At 36.9% G+C, this 18,368-nt stretch overlaps 1 protein-coding gene across 4 annotated transcripts in view; it reads right to left on the reverse strand.

Moving 5' to 3' along the window:
* JAK2 (Janus kinase 2) overlaps positions 1-18,368 on the reverse strand; it is a 221,479-nt gene that overhangs the window by 89,468 nt on the left and 113,643 nt on the right. For all 4 annotated transcript variants that reach the window (XM_077148267.1, XM_077148265.1, XM_077148266.1 and 1 more), the window contains one exon: positions 16,730-16,875. In XM_077148267.1, the coding sequence (XP_077004382.1) occupies positions 16,730-16,875 (146 nt within the window). The remainder of the gene's footprint in view (positions 1-16,729; positions 16,876-18,368) is intronic.

The following is an 18,368-nucleotide window of genomic DNA, read 5'->3' on the forward strand; positions in this document are numbered from 1 at the left end:
AAAAAAAAACATTTTACAATAGCAACTAAGAAAATCAAATATCTAGGAATAAACTTAACTAAGGATCTACAAGACACATACACAGAAAACTACAAACACTGCTGGAAGAAATCAGACCTAAATAAATGAAAGGACATTCTGTGTTCACGGATTGGAAGACTAAATATAGTTAAGATACCACTTCTACCTAAATTGATTTACCCAGATTCAACACAATCTCAAATCAAAATTCCAACATCCTACTTTGCAGAAAGGGACAAGCCAATCATCAAATTTATTTGGAAGGGAAAGGGACTTGAATAGCCAAAAACATTTTGAGAAAGAAGAATGAAGTTGAAAGACTCACATTTCCTGACTTTAAAACACACTACAAAGTTACAGTGGTCAAAACAGCATGGTACTGGCATAAAGATAGACATATTGATCAATGGAATTGAACTGAAAAATCAGAAATAGACCCTCAGATTTACAGTCAATTGAATTTTGACAAGACTGCCAAGTCCACTCAACTGGAACAGAACAGTCACTTCAACAAATAGTGCTGGGAGAACTGGATATCCATATGCAAAAGAATCAGAGAGGACCCCTATCCCATACTGTATACAAAAATGTACTCAAAATGGATCAAAGACCTTAATATAAGAGTCAGGACCATAAAACTCCTAGAAGAAAATATATAGAAATCTCTTCAAGATCTTGTGGTAGAAATGATCTTGGACTTTACACCCAAAGCACAAGCCACAAAAAAAGAAACAGATGAACAGGACCTCCTCAGAATTAAATATTTGGGGGCTTCAAAGGGCTTTATAACAAAAGTGAAAACAGCCTACTTAATGGGAGAAAATACTGGAAACCACACATCCGGTAATGATTTAATATCCAGAACATATAAATAAATCCTACTATTCAACAATAAAAAGACAAAAATCCAATTTAAAAATGGGCAAAATACTTGAATAGACACTTTTACAAGAAAGAAACACAAATGGCTAGAAACACATAAAAAGATTCTCAACATCATTAGCTCTTAAGGAAATTCAAATCAAAACCACAATAAGATATCATTTCACACCTACTAGAAGGTCACTATTACAAAAACAGAAAAGTACAAGTGTTAGAAAGGATGTGAAGAAATAAGAACACTCATTCTTGGTGGGAATATAAAATGGTGAAGCTGCTATGGATGACAGTCTGGTGGTTCCTGAGGAAGCTAAGTCTAGCACTGCCATATGATCTGGCAATCCTGCTACTAGACACATTACCAGAAGAACTGAAGGCAATTCACAGACATTTGCACATCAATTTCTATAACAGCATTACTCACAATTGCCAAAAGATAGAAGCAACTCAACTGTCATCAACTGATGAATGGATAAAGAAAATGTGGTTATATGATGGTATTTTACCCAGTGTTAAGACAGAATGAAGTAAAACAGTATGAATGAACCTTGAGGACATTACATTGAGTGAAATAAGTCAGACACAAAAGAATACATATTGTATGATCTCACTAATATGAACTAATTATAGCAAGCAAATTCATAGAGTTAAAATCTAGAATACAAAACTGTGGAATTGTAACCCATATGAAACTCTGAAATCTGTTCTACAACTAATTGTTGTGACTTATTTTGAAATTTATTGCTTTTTTTGTATTTATGTTATTCTTCACAAAAAAGAAAAAAAGAAGGAGGAGTATAACAGAGAACACAGGATTTAACAAATGAGTATGACTGCTGAATCATTATATTGATGATATTTCATTTGGTCACCAGTACTTGCAGTAGTTAGAAACAAAACAAAAAATCGTGGAATTATAACCAAACTTTGAAACCTGTTCTATTACTACTTGTTGAAATGTACTTGGAAATTTATTTATTTTTAATAAATGTTATATTTCACAATTAAAAAAAAGATTTTTAAAAAGTCTAGAATATAGGTTACCAGGAGATAGAATGAGGGTAGAGAATTGGAAGCTGATGCTTAATTTGTACAGAATTTTTAACTGGGTTAATTGTAAATACCTGGAAATGGATAGAGGTGTTGGTAGTATGTAATTGTGAGTATAATTAACAGTACTGAATTATGTATGCAAATGTGGTTGAAAGGTGAATTTAAGGGTCATGTATGGCACTAGAAGGAAAGACAGAAGATAAAACATGGGACTGTATAACACAGTGAACCCTGTTATGGATGTTGGCTGTCATTAATAGTAGAAATATAGGAATGTACTTTTATGGACTAGAAAAAATGTACATCACTGTCACACGGAGAAATATGGGAAAAATGCAAACTATGGACTATAGTTAGCAATATTGATCAATTCTAACAAACCACATCAATGCTAAGTGTCAATAATAGGAGGGTAGAAGGTATAGGGCTTTTCTTTTCAGAATAGTGAAAATGCTCTCAAACTAACTGTGATGATGAATGCACAAGTCCATAATTATACTGAGAGCCACTGATTGCACATTTTGGATGGACTGCATGGTGTGTGAATATATCTAAAATAAAACTGCTTAATTTCTTTTAAAAAAGGGAATGAAGTGTTTTCTGGAGCATTCCAAGATGGTGGCTTAATGAGGTGTGGAATTTAGTTTGTCCTCCAGAACAGCTAGTAAATAGTCAGGAACAGTACAGAACAACTGCTGGGGCCACATCAGTGCCCAGACACACAGCATACAGCAGTCTGGACAAGCTGGAGCAGCAGTGATATCACCCAGAACCGTGAGTCCCCCAAGCCACAGAGGCTAGCGCCCCTCCCCCACAGGCTGGCCCCCCAGGGGAAAGGAAAGAGACTTTACTAACAGCAAAGGGCTGAGCTCCACCAAACTCCAATTGTGGAACTAATTAACAAATTCCGAATACTAAAAATAGGCCCCCAGCTCAGTTAATTCTCAAATAAAAGCTGAAGTTACTAGTTTTTGCCCCGGCACAGAGGGGCAGGGCTGATGGGGGAAAAAAAAAGACCCAGAGGTTTTCTGGATCAGACAACACATACTACTTGAAAAGGTCTGGACCCTAAAAAAAAAAAGAGGGGCCACATAGGACCTGGAGATACACAAAGCAATGTACCAACTTAAGCTCTTGATTAACAAACCCAAGGAACAGAGGAGTCTTGCTCTGAAAAGAATTTTTCTTTTTCTTTTTTCTGCTGTGTTTTTACTGCTGAACTGCTCTTTAGATACAACTGCAAGACTTCTCAGGTTTCAACTGCCCCAGACTAAGGCAGAATTAAGTTTGTCTGAAAGACAAGCTTTCTGAGAGAAAAAGGCTAGCCAGGTAAAAGGAGGTAATTCCCTGGAGGCTGGGCCTTCCCCAGGAGAGGGGTGGGGCTCAGCTCAGGTGGAATCCCTCCCTCAAGGAACTCAGACCCCAAGGACAGGAAAACTGAAGCGATTAAAGCCAGCCTACAAGCTCTCCTCTGTCTCAACCATGCTCCACCAGGGAGAGTCTGCTGAAGTTAAAGGTATCACATTACTTTATGCTGCTGGGACCTGCAGGCAGACAAGCACCACATACTGGGCAGGATAGGAAAAACACAGAGTCTAGAGGCTTCACAGCAAAGTCCAACCTGCTGGGTCTTATCATTATTAGGGAAAACTAATGCAGGTGACTCTTTCCTCCTGAGAGGAGGCCAGTCTGGTCTAGGAAAATCTGACTGGGGCCTACAATACCTAAGTAGACCCTCCTAAGAAAAAATAAAAGGCACCATCCAGGCAGGGAAAGAAACAAGAAAACATGAACTGAACAATTCTGATCATTAAACAAATTCTATGCTAGAGGTCTGAAATAAGCTGAACTGAATGTCAAACAACAGATAGAGAACAAAGCCATCCAGCCAGAAAATCCTAGATAAAAGAATGAAAATCTCCAGAATAAACTAATTAAGGAAATTAAATGCCTAGATGACAGAAAAAAATAACAAATCATACTACGAAAGTTGAAGCTATTGCTCAGTCAAAGGAACAAAATGGCCAAAAGGCACATGAAGAGATGCCAAACTTCTCTGGCTATTAGGGGAATGCAAATCAAAACCACAATGAGATATCATCTTACACCCACCAGAATGGCCATTATCAATAAAACAGAAAACGGAAAGTGCTGGAGAGGATGTAGAGAAAGAGGCTCCACTGTTCCACTGTTGGTGGGAATTCCACTGTTTGTGGGAATGTAAAATGGTACAACCACTGTGGAAGGTAGTTTGACGGTTCCTCAGGAAGCTAAGTATAGAACTGCCATATGATCCAGCAATACCATGGCTAGGTATCTATTCAAAGGACATGAGGGCAAGGACACAAATGGACATTTGCCTGCCAATGTTTACAGCAGCATTATTTACAATTGCCAGGAGATGGAACAGCCCAAATGTCCATTGACAGATGAGTGGCTAAACAAGCTGTGGTATATGCATACGATGGAATAGTATGCAGCTGTAAGACAGAACAAAGTAATGAAGCATGTAACAATGTAGATAGACCTTGAAGACATTATGCTGAGTGAGATTAGCCAGAAACAAAAGGACAAATACTTTATGATCTCACGGGTATGACTAGCATTAATGAACAAACTTGGAGAATTTCAGTTAAGAACAGAGGCCATCAGGTGATAGAAATAGGATAGATATTGGGTAATTGGAGCTGAAGGGATACAGATTGTGCAACAGGACTGATTGTAAAAATTCAGAAATGGATAGCACAGTTCTACCTGATCGTAGCACAATAATGTAAGTACACTGTATGAAGCTGAATGTGAGAATGATAGAGGGAGGAGGGCTGGGGACACATATGAAACCAGAAGGAAAGATAGAGGATAAAGGGGATAATGATGGGATTAAATGTACAAATATAAAACAGTTTTGCATGGGAAAGAACAAATGATTGTCAACATTGCAAGGGGTTGAAAATGGGTGGTATAAGGAAAAGGTACAATCAATGAAAGTTATGGTTTATAGCCAATATCAACATTGTTTTTTGAAAAAATATTTTTATTGATAAATCTTAACATATGAACATTCTTAAATGATGATAAATTGAGATGGTATAATCTAGGAATTCCTAGAGTGTACAAGGATAGTGACTAAATGTACAAATTAAAAAATGTTTTTACATGAGGAAGAAAGGAATGTCAATATTGCAGGGTGTTGAAAATAGATGGGCATTAATATTTTAAAACTTTAACATGTATGAGACTAAAGCAAAAAATGTTTATTTGGCACAAAATTTATATTTTGACTAGTGCATCCTAATACAACTTATATGGACAGGTTAATTGAACACCATAAGTACATGGACCATTGGATAGGGCATGAGATTCTGTAGGTTTGCCCAGTGTGATGCCCTGATAAATTCCAGATTTGAACAGTGAATAAAGAAGTATTTGCAAAGTCCCCTTGGGGGAATGGTGAGAAAGGGGGAAAATTCAACTTCCCCATTTGGAGAATTCCTGATATTCTCACAAGCAGTGGGGACAACCATATGAATAGGTCGAGCCCTCAATCTTGGGGTTTGTTCAGATGAAATTTATCCCCCCAAAGGATAGGCAAAGCCTACTTAAAATTATGCTTAAGAGTCACCTGCAGATAAGTGCTTTAGTTGCTTGGATGTGGTCTCTCTCTCTCTCTCAGCCAACACAGCAAGCAAACTCACTGCCCTCATGTGCTGGTTTGAAAGGCTTTATGTACCTTAAAAAAGCAATGTTTCAGTCCTAAACAATCTTGTGAGGGCAACGGTTTCTTCTAATCCCTAATCATCAGTATAGGTTGGAAACTTTAATTAGATTATCTCCATGGAGATGTGACTCACTCAAGAGTGGGTGTTCAATTGGATTAGGGGAGAAGTGTCTCCACCCATTCTAGGTGGGTCTTGATTACTTTGCTGGAATACTATAAAAGAGGAAACATTTTGAAGAAAGTGGGAAATTCAGAGAGAGTAGAGAAGAATGACAGAATGCCACAGATCCACGAAGCAGAAAGTCCACCAGCCAGCGACTTTTGGAGATGAAGAAGGAAAACGCCTCCTATGGAGCTGGAGAGGAAGCCAGCAGATGACGCCATGTTTGCCATGTGCCCTTCCAGCCGAGAGAGAAATCCTGACCGTGTTCGCCATGCGCCTTTCCACTTGAGAGAGAAACCATGAACTTTATCAAGCCTTCTTGAATCAAGGTATCTTTCCCTGGATGCTTAGATTGGACATTTCTATAGATTTGCTTTAACTGGGACATTTCTACAGCCTGAAGACTGTTAACTTGCAACTTATTAAATTCCCCTTTTTAAAAGCTGTTGAATTTTTGGTATATTACATTCTAGCAGCTAACAACCTAGATAGAACACCTCCCCCTCTCTACATGGGACATGACTCCCAGGGGTGTAAACCTCCCTGGCAATGTGAGACAGAAATCCTAGAAGGAGCTGGGACTCAGCATCAAGGGATTGAGAAAACCTTCTTAACCAAAAGAGGGGAGAGAAAAATTAGACAAAACAAAGTGTCAGTGGCTGAGAGATTTCAAACAGAGTCAAGAGGTTATCCTGGAGGTTATTCTTACTCATTATATAGATACGCCATTAGAGAGGCTAGAGGGAAAAGCCTGAAACTGGAGAGCTGTGTTCCAGTAGCCAAGTTTTTTGAAGATGATTGCATAATAATATACCTTTCACAATTTGACTTTCTGATTGTGAAAAACTTATGTCTGATGCTCCTTTTATCTACAGAATGGACATATGAGTAAAAAATATGGATTAAAAATAAATAATAGGGGGAAACAAATGTTAAAATAAATTGAGTAGATTGAAATACTAGTAATCAATAAAACGGAGTGGTAAGGGGTGTAGAAAAACAAATAGGGGGAACAAAGGTTAAAATATAATGGGTAGAGGGAGGGGCCAAGATGGCGGCTTAGCAAAGTGCGTGTTTTAGTTCATCCTCCAGAACAACTACTAAATAACCAGAAACAGTACAGAACAGCTCCTGGAGCCACGATAGTGACCAAACACACAGCGTACCCCAGTCTGAACCAGCTGGACCAGCTGTGAGCCTCCCCAGAACCGTGAGTTTCCCAAGCCGCAGTGGCCAGTGCCCGGTGCCCGGTGCCCCTCCCCCACAGGCAGCTTCCCAGAGGGAAAGGAAAGACACTCTAACAGTAGCAGGGACTGAGTCCAACCAAATTGTGGCATCAATTAACAAATTCTGACTACTAAAAATAGGCCCCCAGCTCAGGCGAACCTGGTCAAGGCAGAGTTCGCTTATTGTGCTAACCAAAAAAGAGGAAAGGGGACGAAACGGAGGTTTTTGTGGCTGTTTCTATGGAAGACTGGCTGCCTCTGGATTCAGCAGCGGGACTACTCAGGCAGCAACTGCCCCAGGCATAGGCAGAAACGGACTGCTTTCAGGACTGTCTCCCACCTGTGCCTTCCCCAGAGGAGGGGTGAAGCTCAACTCAGGTGGAATCCCTCTCTCAAGGAATTCAGAACCCAGGACTTGGCAATTTGAAGCCATTAAAACCAGCCTACAACCTCTCCTCTGTCTCCACCACGCCCCCAGCAGAGAGAGCCTTCCAAAGTTAAAGAGCCACAACATCTTTTGCTGGTGGGACCGCAGGCAGACAAGCACAACATACTGGGCAGGATAAGAAAAACAGAGCCCAGAGACTTCACATGAAAGTCTTTTAACCTGCTGGGTCTCACCCTCATGGAAAACTGATGCAGGTGACTCCTTCCCCCTGATAGGAGTCCAGTTTAGTCTGGGAAAACCCAGCAGGAGTCCATAATACCTATGTAGACCCTCCTAAGGGTGGGGAGGGAAAAGGCACCTTACAAGCAGGGCAAGAAACAAGAAAACAAGAACTGAAAAATTATTCTCTTTTAAACAAAACCTAAGCTAGAGGTCCTGAAAAACCTGAACTGAAGGTCAAAGAACAGATAGACAACAAACTCATCTAGCAAGAAAACCCTAGGTAAGATAAGTGAAAGCAATCTCCAGAATAGACTAATTAAGGTAATTAAATGTCTAGACGCCAGCAAAATATAACAAATCACACTACAAAAATCGAACATATGGCCCAGTCAAAGGAACAAACCAATAGTTGAAATGAGATACAGGAGCTGAAACAATTAATTCAGAATATATGAACAGACATGGAAAACCTCATCAAAAACCAAATCAATGAACTGAGGGAGGATATGAAGAAGGCAAGGAATGAACAAAAAGAAGAAATGGAAAGTCTGAAAAAAGAAATCACAGAACTTATGGGAATGAAAGGTACAGTAGAAAAGACAAAAAAAAAAACAATGGAAACCTACAATGGTAGATTTCAAGAGACAGAGGTTAGGATTAGTGAACTGGAGGATGGAACATCTGAAATCCAGCAAGAAACAGAAATTAGAGAGAAAAAATGGAAAAATATGAGCAGGGACTCAGGGAATTGAATGATAATATGAAACTCAAAATATACATGCTGTGGGTGTCCTGGAAGGAGAAGAGAAGGGAAAAGGAGGAGAAAAACTAATGGAAGAAATTATCACTGAAAATTTCCCAACTCTTATGAAAGACCTAAAATTACATATCCAAGAAGTGCAGCACACCCCAAAGAGAATAGATCCAAATAGACGTTCTCCAAGACACATACTATTCAGAATGTCAGAGGTCAAAGAGAAAGAGAGGATCTTGAAAGCAGCAAGAGAAAAGCAATCCATCACATGCAAGGGAAACCCAATAAGACTATGTATAGATTTCTCAGCAGAAACCATGGAGGCGAGAAGACAATGGGATGATATATTTAAATTACTAAAAGAGAAAAACTGCTAACCAAGAATCCTATATCCAGCAAAATTGTGCATCAAAAATGAGTGAGAAATTAAAACATTTTCAGACAAAAAATCACTGAGAGAATTTGTGACCAAGAGACCAGCTTTGCAAGAAATACTACAGGGAGCACTAGAGACAGATACGAAAAGACAGAAGAGAGAGGTGTGGAGAAGAGTGTAGAAAGAAGGAAAATTAGATATTACATATAAAATACAAAAGTCAAAATGGTAGAAGAAAGTACTACCTGTACAGTAATAACATTAAATATTAATGGATTGAACTCCCCAATCAAAAGACATAGATTGGCAGAATGGATTAAAAAACAGGATCCTTCTATATGCTGTTCTACAGGAAATACATCTTAGACCCAAAGACAAACATAGGTTGCAAGTGAAAGGTTGGGAAAAGATATTCCATGCAAATAACAACAAGAAAAAAGCAGGAGTAGCTATACTAATATCCAGCAACTTAGACTTCAAATGTAAAACATTTTACAAAAAATGTAAAATGTAGACAAAGAAGGATACTATGTACTAATAAAAGGAACAATTCAACATGAAGACATAACAATTATAAATATTTATGCATCAAACCATAATGCCCCAAAATATGTGAGGCAAACACTGAGAACACTGAAAAGGGAAATAGACACATCTACCATAATAGTTGGAGACTTCAATTCCCCACTCTCATCAATAGACAGAACATCTAGACAGAGGATCAATAAAGAAACAGAGAGTTTGAATATTACAATAAATGAGCTAGACTTAACAGACATTTATAGGACATTACACCCCACAACAGCAGGATACACATTTTTCTCAAGTGCTCATGGATCATTCTCAAAGATAGGCCATATGCTGGGTCACAAAGCAAGTCTCAACAAATATAAAAAGATTGAAATCATACACAACACTTTCTCAGATCATAAAAGAATGAAGCTGGAAATCAATAATAGGCAGAGTGCCAGCAAATTCACAAATACGTGGAGGCTCCACAACACACTCTTAAACAACCAGTGGGTCAAGGAAGAAATTAAAAGAGAAATCAGTAAATATTTCAAGGCAAATGAAAATGAAAACACAAGATATCAAAACTTATGGGATGCAGCAAAGGCAGTGCTAAGAGGGAAATTTATTGCCCTAAATGCCTATATCAAAAAAGAAGAAAGGGCAAAAATTTGGCAATTAACTGTCCACTTGGAAGAACTGGAGAAAGAACAGCAAACTAACCCCAAAGCAAGCAAAAGGAAAGAAATAACAAAGATTAGAGCAGAAATAAATGAAATTGAGAACATGAAAACAATAGAGAAAATCAATAAAACCAGAAGTTGGTTCTATGAGAAAATCAATAAGACTGATGGGCCCTTAGCAAGATTGACAAAAAGAAGAAGAGACAGGATGCAAATAAATAAGATCAGAAATGGAAGAGGAGACATAACCACTGACCCCACAGAAATAAAGAAGGTAATAACAGGTTACTATGAACAACTTTATGCTAATAAATACAACAATGTAGATGAAATCGACAAGTTCCTAGAAAGGCATGAACAACCAACATTGACTCAAGAAGAAATAGATGACCTCAACAGACCAATCACAAGTAAAGAAATTGAATCTGTCATTAAAAAGCTTCCCAAAAAGAAAAGTCCAGAACCAGATGGCTTCACATGTGAATTCTACCAAACATTCCAGAATTAGTACCAACCCTGCTCAAACTCTTCAAAAAAATTGAAGAGCTACCTAATTATTCTACAAAGCCAACATCACCCTCATACCAAAACCAGGCAAAGATAGTACAAAAAAAAAAAAAAAAAAAAAAAAACTACAGACCAATCTCTCTAATGAATATAGATGCAAAAATCCTCAACAAAATTCTAGCAAATCAAATCCAGCACACATTAAAAGAATTATACATCATGACCAAGTAGGATTCATCCCAGGTATGCAAGGATGGTTCAACATAAGAAAATCAATTAATGTAATATACCGTATCAACAAATCAAAGCAGAAAAATCACATGATCATCTCAATTGAGGCAGAGAAGGCATTTGACAAGATTCAACATCCTTTCCTGTTGAAAACACTTTAAAGGATAGAAATACAAGGAACTTCCTTAAAATGATAAAAGGAATATATGAAAAACCCACAGCTAATATCATCCTCAATGGGGAAAAACTGAAAACTTTCCCCGTAAGATCAGGAACAAGACAAGGATGTCCACTATCGCCACTGTTATTCAACATTGTGTTGGAAGTTCTAGCCAGAGCAATTAGACAAGAAAAAGAAATACAAGGCATGAAAATTGGAAAGGAAGAAGTAAAATTATCACTGTTTGTAGATGATATGATACTATATGTCGAAAACCCTGAAAAAGCCACAGCTAATAAATGAGTACAGTAAAGTGGCGGGTTACAAGGTCAACACTCAAAAATCTGTAGTGTTTCTATACACTAGTAATGAACACTCTGAGGGGGAAATCAAGAAACAAATTTCATTTACAATTGCAACTAAAAGAATAAAATACCTAGGAATAAATTTAACTAAAGAGCCAAAAGACCTATACAAATAAAACTACAAAAAACTGTTAAAAGAAATCACAGAAGACCAAAATAGATGGAAGGGCATACCGTGTTCATGGATTGGAAGACTAAATATAGTTAAGATGTCAATTCTACCTAAATTGATTTACAGATTCAACGCAATACCAATCAAAATCCCAACAACTTACTTTTCAGAAATAGAAAAACCAATAAGCGAATTTATCTGGAAGGGCAGGGTGCCCCGAATTGCTAAAAGTATCTTGAGGAAAAAAAACGAAGCTGGAGGTCTCGCGCTGCCTGACTTTAAGGCATATTATGAAGCCACAGTGGTCAAAACAGCATGGTACTGGCATAAAGATAGAGATATTGACTAATGGAATCGAATAGAGTGTTCAGATATTGTATGGACATTTGATCTTTGATAAGGCAGTCAAGCCAACTCACCTGGGACAGAACAGTCTCTTCAATAAATGGTGCCTAGAGAACTGGATATCCATATGCAAAAGAATGAAAGAGGACCCATATCTCACACCCTATACAAAAGTTAACTCAAAATGGATCAGAGATATTAACATTAGGTCTAAGACCATAAACCAGTTAGAAGAAAATGTAGGGAAATATCTTATAAATCTTATAATTGGAGGTGGTTTTATAGACCTTACACCTAAAGCAAGAGCACTGAAGAAATAAATAAATAAATGGGAGCTCCTCAAAATTAAACTTTTTTGCATCAAAGAACTTCATCAAGAAAGTAAAAAGACAGCCTACACAATGGGAGACAATATTTGGAAACAACATATCAGATAAAGGTCTAGTATCCAGAATTTATAAAGAGATTGTTCAACTCAACAACACAAAGACAGCCAATCCAATTACAAAATGGGAAAAAGACTTGAACAAACACTTCTCACAAAAGGAAATATAAATGGCCAAAAGGCACATGAAGAGATGCTCAACGTCCCTGGCCATTAGAAAAATGTAAATCAAAACCACAATGAGATATCACCTCACACCCACCAGAATGGCCATGATCAACAAAACAGAAAATGACAAGTGCTGGAGAGGATGTGGAGAAAGAGGCACACTTATTCACTGTTGGTGGGAATGTCAAATGGTGCAACCGCTGTGGAAGGCAGTTTGGCGGTTCCTCAAACAGCTGAATATAGAATTGCCATATGCCTCAGCAATACCACTGCTAGGTATCTACTCAGAGGACTGAAGGGCAAAGACACAAATGGACATTTGCACACCAATGTTTATAGCAGCATTATTTACAATTGCAAAGAGATGGAAACAGCCAAAATGTCCATCAACAGACGAGTGGCTAAACAAACTGTGGTATATACATACGATGGAATATTATGCAGCTTTAAGACAGAGTAAACTTACGAAGTATGTAACAACATGGATGGACCTTGAGAACATTATGCTGAGTGAGACTAGCCAAATACTAAAGGACAAATACTGTATGGTCTCACTGATATGAACTGACATTAGTGAATAAACTTGGAATATTTTGTTGGTAACAGAGACCATCAGGAGATAGAAACAGAGTAAGATATTGGGTAATTGGAGCTGACGGGATACGGATTGTGCAACAGGACTGGATACAAAAACTCAGAAATGGACAGCACAATACTACCTAACTGTAATACAATTATGTGAAAACACTGAATGAAGCTGCATGTGAGAATGATGGAGGAGGGCTAGGGACATAAATGAAATCAGAAAGAAAGATAGATGTTAAAGATTGAGATGGTATAATCTAGGAATGCCTAGAGTGTATAATAATAGTGAAATGTACAATGTACAAATTTTAAAAATGTTTTTGCATGCGGAAGAACAAAGGAATGTCATTATTGCAGGGTGCTGAAAATAGATAGTAATTAATATTTTAAAACGTCACCTTATGTGTGAGAGTAAAGCAAAAAATGTTTATCTGTTACAAAATTTATATTTTGACTAGAGCATTTCCTAATATAACTTATGTAGATAGTTTGATTGAATGTCATAAGTACTTGGAATCTCAGGTAGGACATGAGATTTTGTTGGTTTGTCCAGAGTGATGCCCTGATGAATCCCAGAGTGATTAGATCAGTGAGTTGAAAAGTATTTGCAAGCCCCCTTCGGGGAATGGTGAGAGTGGGGAGAAATTCAACTTCCCCAAGTTGAATTCTTGATATTCTCACAAGCAGTGTGGACAACCAAAGCTATAGGCTGAGCCCCCAGGCTTGGGGTTTGTTCATATGAAACTTAACCCCACAAAGGATAGGTCAAGTCTACTTAAAATTTAGGCCTAAGAGTCACCCCCAAGAGAGCCTCTTTTCTTGCTCAGATGTGGCCTCTCCCTCCAGCCAACCTGACGAGCAGTCTCACCACCCTCCCCTTCTCTGTGTGGGACATGACTCCCAGGGGTGTGGACCTTCCTGGCAACGTGGGACAGAGATCCTGGAATGAGCTTAGACTCAGCATCAAGGGACTGAGAAAAACCCTAGAATGAGCTGAGAATTAACATCAAGGGATTGAGAGAACCTTCTCGACCAAAGGGGGAAGAGTGAAATGAGACTAAGTGTCAATGGCTGAGAATTCCAAACAGAGTCAAGAGGTTATCGTGGAGGTTATTCTTACGCATTAAGTAGATATCACCTTGTTGTTCAAGATGTAGTGGAGAGGCTGGAAGGAAATGCCTGAAAATGTGGAGCTGTGTTCCAGTAGCCATGTTTCTTGATGATTGAGCAATGATATAGCTTTCACAATGTGACTCTGTGAATGTGAAAACCTTGTGTCTGATGCTCCTTTTATCTACCATATCAACAGAAAAGTAGAACATATGGAATAAAAATAAATAATAGGGGGAACAAATGTTAAAATAAATTTAGTTTGAAATGCTGGTGGTAAATGAAAGCGAGGGGTAAGGGGCATGGTATGTATAATCTTTTTTTTCTCTGATATCGTTTTATTTCTTTTTCTGTTGTCTTTTTATTTCTTTTTCTAAATTGAAGCAAATGTTCTAAGAAATGATGAATATGCAACTATGTGATGATATTAAGAATTACTGATTATATATGTAGAATGGAATGATATCTTAATGTTTTGTTTGTTGTTAATTTTTTTTAATTAATAAAAAATATATATAATGGGTAGGGCAGGCAATGGTGGCTCAGTGGCAGAGTTCTCACCTGCCATGCCAGAGACCCGGGTTCGATTTCTGGAGCCTGCCCATGCAAAAAAAAAATATATATATATAATGGATAGATAGAAATACTAGTGGTCAATGAGGAGAGGGGTAAGAGGTATGATATACATGAGTTTTTACTTTTTTCTTTTTATTTCTTTTTCTGGCGTGATGCAAATCTTCCAAGAAATGATCATGGTGATGATCATATACAACTATGTGATGATATTGTGAGCCATTGATTGTACACCATGTATGAAATGTTCATATGTTAAGAATGTTCATGTTTGTATGTTGTTTTTTGTCAATAAAAATTTTTAAAAAAAGGAATGAAGAACTGATATATGTTACAACAACATGCATAAACCTTGAAAACAGGCTAAGTAAAAGAAGCCAGACACAAAAGGCGGATATATTGTATAATTCCAGCTGTATGAAAAGTCCAAAATAGGCAAATTTATAGAGACAGAAGTAGATTAGTAGGTTACAAGAGGCTACAGGGAGGTAGGAATGGGAACCAGCTGCTAATGATTACACAGTTTCTTTAAGGGAGTAAGAAAAGATACTAAAATTAGACTGTGGTGCTATTGTACAACTCTGTAAACATACTAAAAAAAAATTACTGAATTGTATACTTAAATGGGAGAACTTTATGATATAAATTATATCTTAATACAACTGTTTAAATATATCATGAAATCTTATAAATGTTTACTATCTATACTGTTTAAAGGTAATGCAAAGAAAAAGAATTATTCAGAATTTTGCAGGTGTGCTTATATCCTGGTTAAGAGAATCTGAGAAATACATTTACTAAACCTTCACTGAATTTAGAACACAGATTAAATACTGTACAGAGAACAGTAAAACGATGGTATGACTCCTGACCTTAAAGAAACCACACTCTATCTAGAAAGAACATGCAAACTGTAACAGATCATGGTTCCAAAGCAGCACATATTCCATTACAGCATAAACCTGGAGACACAGCTTTCTATTTGTAAAAGTCATCCTTAGTAGCTCCTAGCGTCTCTATTCTTCAATGGTGTTTCCTTCCATTTCTCCAGTTTTTATTAACGCCATCTAAGGTACTCCTTGCCTGAATCTGTTCTAACATGGCCTGGCATGTAGCAGGTATCCAACAACTGTAAAACGAAGACTGAATTAGAGCTCTAACATTATCAGGAGTCTGCATTTTAATAAAGACCAAGGCCTTAATGGAAAATAGAAAAGTTTTTGTTTTTCCTTTGGACTTCTAGTTTCCTGAGTGAGTTCTCAAAATAATATCCTGTATCCCTTGATTAAAGCATAACAATCACCTGAAATCAAAACAAGAATACTTAAAACTAAAAAGGAAAACACAGAAATTGGCATCCTACAAATTGGGCATATAACTACTTTAAAGGCACTAAGCAAAAGAGTAACTGAAGCCTGGTTATGGAGAAAACAATTTTAAAGAAGAAAGAGAATTTTTCACATTTATGATATTCTCAAACCTTTAATCTGATAAGTATGATATATATTAAACATATATTTAGGCTTCATACTTAAAAAAACTAGCATTTTTATAAGAGTCATATATACCTTTAAAAGAGTGGGTATATAGCAGGCATTAAAACTACAGTAGTATACCAAAATCACAAGGGATGATTTTCAAAAATCAATTTGCAGAAGAATCACTTGCAAAATGAATGTGAATCACTTGTATAAGAATCCCCTGGAACATTTGTAAAAATACATATTTATAGGTTTTACTTCATATTTACTGAATCAAAACCTTTTGGGGTTAGGGCCCAGGGGATCTTCATTTTTAACGGGCATCCAAGTGATTGTAATGCAAATGAAATATGGACTACTATTTGAGAAATATTATTTACGCAGATAATTTGAGGATCTATGATCAGAAATTATCCCTCCAGATGTTCTTTCCTTTTCTCTGGCTTTACTTTGCCTTCTCAGGATAAACAAATCAAATAATAAATAGATACTGAACACCTCTGATATTTTCTATAGTACTCCAATTCTATCAATAATTTCTTTAATCCACAACAGTATGTGTTATATATAAGAAAGAAAAATTACTTTTCCCCTTATATAGCTTATTACTATTATAAAATAAAAAGGTATGGGGAAACACAGAAAATACAAATAAGTTATATAAAAACTATAATTGTTCACATTTATGTATACAGATTTGCCTACAGAAATTACCTGATAGAGTTATAGATGGCCAGTGGAGTTTGATCCTTTTCTTTGGCTATTCTCATCATATCTAACACTGCCATTCCAAGACATTCTTCCTGTGTTTCATGAGTCACAGGTACTTTTATCCATCCATGCACAAAATCATGACGCCACTAAAGGAAAAAAAAAAAAGTAGAAGGACATACGCTCATCATAAGTTTTACTATCATATTTTAAACTACTACTGTATTTTAAACATATGCAGAACATATGCATTTGTAGGAAAAAGTCAGCTCCTCCCTTGGTTTTCAATAATTTTACTGAAATATTTCAGTAATTTTGCAAAGGCAAATTGGTTCAAATGGGACTCCCAATTAAAGGTATAGATGTTATCAGTTAGTTTCACTGCATATATATTCAAATTATATCTTGTACATCAAAATTACCTAAATTAAAATAGATATTAATCTATTAAATATGTGCTAACTGTCAATTATGTTAAAAGCATTACACTAAGGGCTGTGTTGGATACAAAGAAATATAAATATGGACTCAGCTCTCAAGAAACTAAATTCTAGCAGGGAAGATAAGGCATGTAAACAAATAGTCATAATGCCAGATACTATATAGTAAGTCCCACACAACAGATACTTTAGGAACTCAGAGGAAGGTGAGATCATATCCAGTTGGGATAACCAGGGAAGGCTTCATGGAATATGTGAGGTTTGATATAGTCTTTGAAGATGAAGAAATTTTTGACAGACACAGAACAGGGTGAGGAAATAGCAGGAATGACAAAAAAACAAAACACATGTATATTGAAAAAAGATAAACATGTTTGTGAGGGGAGGAAAGTTTAGATAAGAGGAAAGTATAAATTAAAACTTGGAAGCGGAAACTGGAGTCAGATGGCAGATGCTCTTGAATGACTTGATTACATAAGCAATGGAGAACCATTTTCTTAAAGCATCAATTTCATAATGCCTATTCCACAGGCAGAGTAGTAGCAATGCTAAAAGCACTTTAAGTAATGACTGTATATTCAGGGAGACACTTTAGGATGTTGCTGTAATGGTTCACATATGAGAGAAAAATAATCTGATGTAGGAAACAGAAGACACTAAAAGAGTTTGAAAAGAAGCTGATAATTATATACTACATATAAGGAATAAAGAAAAGAGAAAAACAGGTTCCAAAATTTTAATTCTGGATGATACAGGGATATGGATAAAATCAGAGTGAGCATGTTATCAGAGAAGAGGAAAGGACAGATGGCAAAAGGCATAAATATTCTAAAGTAACACCAATTATCTTTGGAAGAAGAAAGGTCAGTCATATGGTAGACTGAATTGTGTAACCCCCCAAAAAGACACATTCTTAATCCTAATCTATGTTCCTATGGTCATGAATTTATTTGAAAATAGGACCTATTGAAGATGTTAGTAGTTAAGTTTGGCCAAATTAAATCAGGGTATGCCTTAAATCATATTTCTGGAGGGCTTACAAAAGAGAAGAAATTTAGATACAGTCAGTGGAAACAAGAATCTGGAAGAAGCCAGAGATGTCAGACAGAAGACATTAGAAGTCAGAAGTCAGAGAAAGCCAAAGGAGGCAAGAAAGAAAAAAGTGGTGCCATGTGACAGAGGACTGTCATCATCAAAATACT

This window comes from Tamandua tetradactyla, chromosome 2 (assembly GCF_023851605.1).
Source record: "Tamandua tetradactyla isolate mTamTet1 chromosome 2, mTamTet1.pri, whole genome shotgun sequence".
Classification (NCBI taxonomy): Eukaryota; Metazoa; Chordata; class Mammalia; order Pilosa; family Myrmecophagidae; genus Tamandua; species Tamandua tetradactyla.